This window comes from Limulus polyphemus, unplaced genomic scaffold (assembly GCF_000517525.1).
Source record: "Limulus polyphemus unplaced genomic scaffold, Limulus_polyphemus-2.1.2 Scaffold756, whole genome shotgun sequence".
Classification (NCBI taxonomy): Eukaryota; Metazoa; Arthropoda; class Merostomata; order Xiphosura; family Limulidae; genus Limulus; species Limulus polyphemus.
In genome coordinates this window covers 126,115-134,870 of record NW_013666366.1, presented here as the reverse complement: position 1 = coordinate 134,870, position 8,756 = coordinate 126,115, and the positions used below count along the sequence as shown (strand labels likewise).

At 30.9% G+C, this 8,756-nt stretch overlaps 2 protein-coding genes across 2 annotated transcripts in view; one reads left to right on the top strand and one right to left on the bottom strand.

Moving 5' to 3' along the window:
• The window catches only part of LOC106460344 (uncharacterized protein C19orf60 homolog), an 11,909-nt gene extending 4,905 nt beyond the window's left edge, over positions 1–7,004 (top strand). The window contains exons 2-5 of the mRNA XM_013920036.2: positions 2,663–2,751; positions 5,357–5,561; positions 6,091–6,179; positions 6,387–7,004. Of these exons, the coding sequence (XP_013775490.1) occupies positions 2,663–2,751; positions 5,357–5,561; positions 6,091–6,179; positions 6,387–6,456 (453 nt within the window). The 3' untranslated portion in view covers positions 6,457–7,004. The remainder of the gene's footprint in view (positions 1–2,662; positions 2,752–5,356; positions 5,562–6,090; positions 6,180–6,386) is intronic.
• Positions 7,005–7,449: 445 nt separating this feature from the next.
• Positions 7,450–8,756, bottom strand: part of LOC106460343 (transcription factor BTF3 homolog 4-like) — a 19,598-nt gene continuing 18,291 nt past the window's right edge. The window contains exon 7 of the mRNA XM_013920035.2: positions 7,450–7,923. Coding sequence (XP_013775489.1) covers positions 7,877–7,923 — 47 coding nt within the window. The 3' untranslated portion in view covers positions 7,450–7,876. The remainder of the gene's footprint in view (positions 7,924–8,756) is intronic.

The following is an 8,756-nucleotide window of genomic DNA, read 5'->3' as shown; positions in this document are numbered from 1 at the left end:
GTTATGATAATGCTGCTGTCATGTCAGGTCATCTGTCAGGCATTCAATTAAGACTTTTGAACAAAAATCCAAAAGCAGTGTTTATAAACTGACAACCATAGTTTGAACTTCGCATGTCTTCATGCTGCAAGTCAGGAAACAACAGTTATTACCTTTTTTTGGTTATAATTGAAGCCATTTATAATTTCTTTGCTCATTCAACAACTTGATGGGATGAACTGCAGCAGGAGCTTAAGATCTCTGTCAAGCGTTAATCAGAAACACAGTGGAGTGCAAGAGAAAAGGCAGTAAAAGTTGTACATGAAAAACTGGATGAATTGCTAGGACTGTTAGAGCAATTAAGTGAGAATGGCAACACAGCTGAAACAAAATGTGATGCTCATAATATTCTGCAATGCACGCTTAAATTTGATTTTCTTGTACTTTTGCATTTTTGGAGAAATCTTTTATCATCTATCAATCGTGTGAAGAAACATCTTCAGGACCCAAAAATGAATTTTAGAGAAGCAGCTGCTGATCTTGATTCTTTGAAAGAGAAATTGATAGAATCACATGAAAAGTCCTGTCAAGAAGCACTTGCAGTGGGCAAGAATCAATGTGAAACATGGGGATTGACCATTGAAAGAAGAAAAATACGTCATAAACGAATGCCAGGTGAAAATGCAGCTGATGCTGGACTGACTGCTGAACAGGAAATTTATCACATCATGAAGGATGTTATTGATTGCTTGATTAGAGAAATAACAGGAAGATTTTCTTGCTTACTAGATTTAGATTCATGGTTTGGAGTTCTACTAGATGTGCAAAATATTGTTTCTGGAGATTTTGAAGATGGAAAATTGCAAGAAAAATGTTCTGACTTAGCAAAGCGTTGTGCAGGTGATATTGATGGACCAGAATTGTACAGAGAAATTAAAGACTGTAGAATGTTGATAATTGAAAGAACACAGACCAATTTAATTTTCCTGAACCAATGGTTGCAACTGATTTGCTAACATTTATAATTCCATATGGTGAAGATGTTTTCCCAAATTTAAGAATTGCATTGCAGATTTTGTTACAAATTGGGGTTTCTATTGCTAGCTGTGAAAGGTCCTTCAGCAAGCTGAAATTAATTCTTACATACTTGAGAACCTCAATGACACAAGAATGATTTAGTAACTTGGCAATATTAAGTGTTGAAAAAGATGTACTTAATACCTTAAATTTTGATAGTTTAATTGATGCATTTGCAGCAGCAAAAGCATGAAAGGTTCATATAATGTAACCATGAATACCAGAATGCTACCTGTAAAAGATCTGGTTTCAAAACTAGGGATGTAACAGAAATTTATTCTGCATGCTTGAAAGATTACTCTAGCTATGTGACTTTGAACAATACTGGATGACATAAATATCAAAATGGTTTACAAATTATGCAAGTACACCTAGTAGGCTATGCTTCTTTAGTTCCAGGTTTGCGGTTGTGATATCATGAGATGTTATATTGTGACTTTACTTTAGGCCTGTGTAAGACAGTAATTAATTCTTTATGTTATTGTCATTAAGTGGGTAATGAGTCACAAAACAAATAATTAAAACATTTCAGAGGTGAGTGTGCCAAAAGTGTATTTGCCCCTGGGTGCTGAGAACCCTTGCTACAGCACTGCCAAGAAAACCATTAAGTTACTTTCTTTCTTGCCATTCTTCTGAGGTAAGACTGAGTCTGCCCATGATAAGTGTGGCTGTAATGCTATAAATTGTGCAATAATTTAAACAGCGGTGTTCTCCAATGGTAAGTTAGGTGATATTTCAAGGTAAGAACCTTTTGTATATTTGAAAGAAAATAACCAGTGCTAGTTTCTCTGGGTAAACCTGAAATTACCTGTTTGGAAAAGAATGTTGGATTTAAAGAGTCTGGTATATGCTCCTGAGTATACAATCTCAAGGAAGGTAGTCAGGTAGCTGATCCAGTAAAAGCAACCATCTTTTGTCATCCAAACAAGTACACATACACCCTGTATATGTTATAATAAAGATTGTTCATTTATATTTTACATTGTGTTTAATTTCTTTATTTCATTCTCATAAACTCAGTTGTTTATAGAAATTGAGAATTATTCTGTAATAGATATCTTGTCAAATCTCCTGTTATTCAGCAGACCTATTTTATCACTCAGGTGAAAAGTCAGTTTTACCTGAATGTAATACACCATCTGTGGACTTGGTTGAATGTCATTTATTTACAATGTAGAGAGACAAAAATCACAATTTTCTTTGAAATTGTAAAACTATTCACTTTATTAGTTGATTTCTCCAATTGGAAGAATGTAACTAATTCCTTTTGATTTCTCAAATTCAGAAATATATTTCCAACATTTTCATTCTATCAATCAAACAGATCACTTGCAGGATAATCATTCCCTAACACTTAGTTTCTCCTGGTAGCCCAAGTAACTTAAATCAAGTTAGTGCATGAATCTGATCCCCACTTTACAGTACTAACATTCTTCTTCTAGAGAAGGAACAAAAACTGTGCACACTTAATGAAGAATATTTAGTAATATCTTTAAATTTCATAATAACGAGGTATTATCTTTTATTAAAACATTTTGTAATAAGCCCTAGCAACAGGACTTACTTGAAACTAGTCAGTAATGTTCACTTGCCATGTCCCTTCTAGAGTGAAATGAATGGAAACATACTGAGTTTGCTAAAGCAATGTTGTTCACTTCAAGAAGAAAGAGCTCACACTTACCATCTGTTCCAAGAGTAAGTGATGTTTTTTTCTCTTTAGATATGTATAACTTCTTCATTAAGAATTCACTGTGTCAAGCCTCCTAAATCTTGGATCACATCTTACTTTTTTTTTGTCAAAAGTCATACTCTTTGAGAATTTTCATTATACAGAGATCCTTGAAATTGTTTTAAAAGCTTTTATATATCATGTTCATCACTGTGGATTCATTTACTATTAATAAGCCTCTTGAAATTGTCAATATTATTTTAAGTTTTATATATGGTTGGATGTTTTCTTCTGAAATCATTTTATGAAACTAGCCTAGATATAAGTACATAACTATATGTTTACTATAACTTTAGCTTAGAAATACTGATCCTCTGCAATTTTGTTGTAAAATGTCAGTTGTTACTAAATTATGGCACATTTATGTGTGTTAATGTATTTTATCAGTAGTTATTTGTCAAAATCAACTTACTTTTTTAAAGATCACAATGTGCATGATACCCTGATATTTAGTAGTAATTATGAAATGCTGTAACCATTTTAGTTGTGGTATCTTGTTATATTTGGGTATTATTCTTATGTTGCCTGTACCTTCAAATGGTTTATACCAATTGAAATGGAGTGTTTTCATGATTAATATCTTACAGTATACAAGTATGTAATAAACAAGTGGCTTGAGAAGATTAAAATGGTATTATCTCAATCTTTATGCATCTGTTATTTGCTAAGTGAAATATTTTAATTTAATTGTTTTAAATTCTGTGTGTTGAAACTAAATTGTGAGGGTGAAGGCCTCATAATACAATGTAGATTATGGCATAAGATCTTCTGCTTTTTGGTCAAAATCATCTTACTTTCTCACCTTTTTAGGCCAGAATATGCTAGAAGTCCTTTCAGAGAATCTTATTCTTGTTCTTCCAACCCAAAGCTTAGCACTCTGCTACAAAGCTCAAGTGTAGAGCACTTTGAACTGTACCAGTAGATAACCTTTCAGCATGCTCTGTTATCCCATACCACAAAGTTCATTTTTACTATGATAATTGTACACAAGCAGTGGCATCATTAATTGTCATTCCATTGAAGTTCAAATATCAAGTGGTAATGAAACAGACAGGAGCTTTCTGGTTCATTGCTAAGTAAGAATTGGTGCGAGATCTTGTAGTTGTCTATTATAGATCAAATATGAATACTTACACCTTCCATCTATAAATCTCATTGTTATGACTCATTTTCCTGCTAGCATACCACTTGAAATTGTAAAAGAAAACTTACATTTGTTTTCATTTTCTCTTTTGGAATTATTTTGTGCATTTAAGTAGTTTAGAAGTAAAAAAGATAATTAAATATTGGCAGTAATTATAGCTCATAAATGCATTGCTTCTCTGTAATTCATTTGCAGTACTTTAATCTAAAATACAGGATAAAAAACATGAGATATCTAAGAAATATTCCCAATAAAGAATTTTACGAGATGATGAAATAGGGAAGAAAACTCGTATTTCCCTCCAACGTATTTTAGCATATCTGTGACATGCTTTATAATTTGTATGGGAATATCCTTGCCAGTTAATCATCTTATTATATTGTTCAGTAATATTTTGTTACTGTAAGTTAAAATTCTAGTGTATAAATATAAAAACTGTTAGTAGGAAAGGATGATAAGTACAAATTCATGGAGAGTTTTTAAGTTTAATCTACGTATTTCAAATTGTACTTTTGTAGGTTAAATGCAGAAAACAAAGTTTTTTTACTGTTTAAGTAGCAGAATTCAATATTTACATCTTTATTATAATGCATATATGAGTTTGTTTTAATTAAATAACTGATTTGTAATAGGATGATCAAGTTGACAACATAATTTATGCTCTTTTCACGTGGCAGTATTGAAACTTGAAAGAGTGGGTATACACAGTCAGATTTTTTTTTGCATGTTATTCAAGCTACTTTATGAGGAGGCTAGAATTGTGTAATGTATTGATGATACCATTACTATTTAAATTAGAGATGAGAGTGAAGCTTTGACTTTAACAGAAATTGATTAAATTATTTTTACAATTTCTTCAGTTGTTCTATGTACACAAATATGTACACTGAATTTTAATGATAATAGAACAGTCTTATGTTTTTCTTATCATTAAAATACTTCTTGTGACAGCTGCTGTCAATTAACTTTAAGCAAGTTGTTTACTTAGGAGTATTGCATGAACAAAGTTTCAAATAAATAGATGTACAAGTTGATTTCTTAAGGATTGTTATGAAGAAAAGTCTCACACCTGGCATCTGTTGTAAATTAGACCTTGATAGATAGATGGACTTGTATAAATATATATTGAAATTTTCCTTCAACCTATCAAACACTATGCAAAATATTAATAAAGGAACAAGCAACAGAATGCTGAATTAATCTACAAATTAAAAAATCCAGACATCACTGACTGAAGAGCAAAATAAGTGATGCAAAATTGCACCTATTGAAAAATAAGTAAAATAAGTCTTAAAACTTATAAGGTTAAATTACAAGAGATCAGGCTGGACATATTTCATCAACCTGAAAACTAAACATGATATTGCTATAATAAAGGCTATTTTCATTACAATATACTCTTGACATTTATTACTCTTCATTTCTAGAGCCCACAAGATCTATCTAAAGACTGCCCCACAGTATGACTTTGTTCGCTTTCGTCAGTTAGTTCACGAGATAACTCAAGAGTTCAAAAGAATCTCAGAAGGAATGATAAGTATTGAACAGCGTTTGAGAACAGAGTTCAAATCTTCTCATTTGGCTGATATTCTTTCTCAACTGCAAGAAGAAGAAAAGACAAAACTAGAACTAGTAAGAATTCATTTATGTAATGTGATTGAAATTCAGTGCAAGTTATAAATGTACACAATTATTCATCTCTCACTCATGGTGAAATGATTAATGTTATTAGCAAAAATCAGGTGTGTTTGTTCTATGCTAATGGTAATTTATGATGCTTTTCTCTCGTTTAGATAAAATAATGTCCAACCTTGTTAGTTTAGTGGTACATTGGTAGTAAGTTTTAGTATGCATCTCATTTTCATTTACTTTCAAATTATACATATACGAAAAGTTTTATGTTTGTCACAGTAGGTGTAGGTTTACAAGTCCTCTAGAGAGTGAGAGCAAAACTTTTGATGCATTCATAATTGTCAAACAATCAACTTAATGTAAAAGGTTGTAAAGTGTATCCTTGCATATTAATTTATGCAATGCAATAGTGCCCATCCTGCTTTTTTTCTAGCGAAGTACACTACACTTTTATTGCTTTTCTATTCTCACACTAATTGCATACACATGTAGGTGTGATACATGTTCTAAGATTACTTTTTTTTTTAAGACTGCCAAACTCCAACTTGCCAAGCAAAGTGTCATTGACCACCCAGAGGAACCAGAGAGACAGGCAGTGGTCATTGACCTGAAGCAAAGGTAAAACTGATATTACTTGATGTTCTTGTTTACATAGTTGGTGAATTGCCAACATGTTTCTTTCTTAATTTAAATTGAGACTAATTTGTCAAAGACCAAATCATGTTGTAGTTGAAATCCCTCTTTTCAGAATTTAGTGATCGACGTATTTACTAGAATTTTATAATTTGAATATTAGCCTAACATATAAAGTTTTTTTTGTTTCAGACTAGGAGATGTAGTGATAAAGATCAATGAATATTTAGAAGAGTTGAGATACCAGATGCAGGAGCTGTAAGTACAGTCTTAACTGCTGTACCTGCCTTCTTTCATAAAATGAAAAAGTTAATGGGCTATAATGCAGTGTTCTCACTTTTTTCATTGTCTTAATAACTCATGTTTGTTTTTAAAAAAGGCTAGATTATTTATCAAGAATATAAAGTGATCATTTTAATAATAATAATAAAAAAAAAATACAAAACTATTTAAACATCATCCTTAAAGAGAATATGATGCATTAAATTCATCATTACACTGTAACCCAAGAAAGCAGAGGATAAATTGTTTTAATTCTCTGTGATGGTAATTAATGAAGTTTGTATCACATTTTCACATGGAATACATTCCATTTACCTTGTATCTAAATCTTGGAAAATAATATTCAATTTTCGATGACATTCGTAAATAAACAAAATAAAAATATTAACTTAGTTTACTAAGATTTGGCTAACTTCTACAGTGAAAGCTATATTTTTGTGCATGTACGTGTATGAAAAGTATTTTAAAAACAAGTTAAAATTATCATCTGTGTATTACTGAACAATAAACTGAAGTATTTAAAATCCAGTTTAAGAGCACTATTCATTGTTTCACTTTTAAGATATTCTTACCTTGAAGTTATTCTGCAGATACTGTTATTAATTACATAAACATTACAGTCAAGACTGTTATTTTGGATTTAACTAATTTGTTACATTTCAAAACTGTGACACTATTCTGCCATTATTAAAGATGATTTTACAAAAGGCTGTCTGTCCTGATTAAAATTAATGGTTATTACACTGTATATTATAAATACTGTATTACAAGTACATTTTCACAAGCAGCAGTAATGTGGAACACATGGACATTTAAAAACTCAATGGGTAATTAAATACCATAATGTAAAACAAAGTTCTAATCTACTGAAAGTGTTATCAAAGTTCGAGAGATGGATAAAGACCTACTATTTTATCAGTAAGGTTTAAATTAAAAAATAACATGCATTCAAAATACTAAATTTATCCAAAAGTTTGTCAAAAAATTGTTTTATTGTCAAACTTTTATGACTACACACTTCTTAACAGAATAACAGGAAAAAAAAAAGTGTCAGATGACTAATGACTTATAGTTTGTCTTTGTTTGAAATGACCATCAGAGAGAGCAACCTTGTACCAACTGATGCGTTCCAACCAATTCACTTACATTCAATAAAGTTTGCTACATAAAATATTGCTCACACATCTTATGGTACTTTTAATTTTCAGACAGGTGAAATCTGTATGTTTGATTTCGGTGATACAAAAACAACATACTTGGATCATTAATGTAACACATGTAGTTAATTTACAGTCTTATTTAAATTTTAATTGAAAGACACATCAACTTATAAGCATATTTCTTTTACAGCTCTGATTTTAGTGTACTTTTACTACCAGATTCCTTTAACCATCAATGTTCTAGACTCCTTCAGCCTTTGAAGGTTCATCAAAATTTTCAACCAGATCTGCAAGAAGAAAAACATACTTTGAATACCTAAAATACTTGAAACAATAATAAAATATGTTAATATAACCTTTACTTTTCACTAATTGCTAAGTGCACATCATAATATGATGCAATTAAAGCAGTTACCCCTTAACTAGGCTCTCATTTCTTGAACCTTTATGCATTTATTCAATTTTATCTTATTTTGGAAGAACTAAAGTATACTTAGTTCATTTTGAAAGTTTAACATGCCCTTATATGAGCACTAGCTACAAGTATGATACTTCATTTCTGTTTAATGTTGAAGTTTACATTATGCACGTAGCATTAGTTATCAAAAAATTTAAATATTATGTAATACACTGAATGTTTTACAAATGACACAGGCTATACATTCAGACTGTAAATGATGACTTTGTCTTCAAATGTTTGAAGCTTATAACCAATGTAAGTTAGGTCAACAGTATTATAAAGTGCTGCCACAGTGTGAGGTGTAGCAGTGGCTTTTCTATATTGCATGATATATACACCTGGAAAAAAGTTAAGCACCCCCGTGTTTTTTTCAAGTGCTTCAGATTCGACGTTCTTGTGACTGATGATAACTCACCATTCAATCTAAACGTGTTTATCAAATGAAATTATGCATTATTGGGCACAAGAAAACAAGATTATCACCGTAAAATAACAATTTTTAATTTACATATCATGACATCAAAATATGGACAGTTTTCACACTTAAAATTATCTTTAATAAGTATTGTCAGTGAAGGCTCAAAAACGTTATTGAATTGTCAAATCACATTACAAAATGTCAATCATGACCCACACATTGATAATTAGTCATCGAAAAGG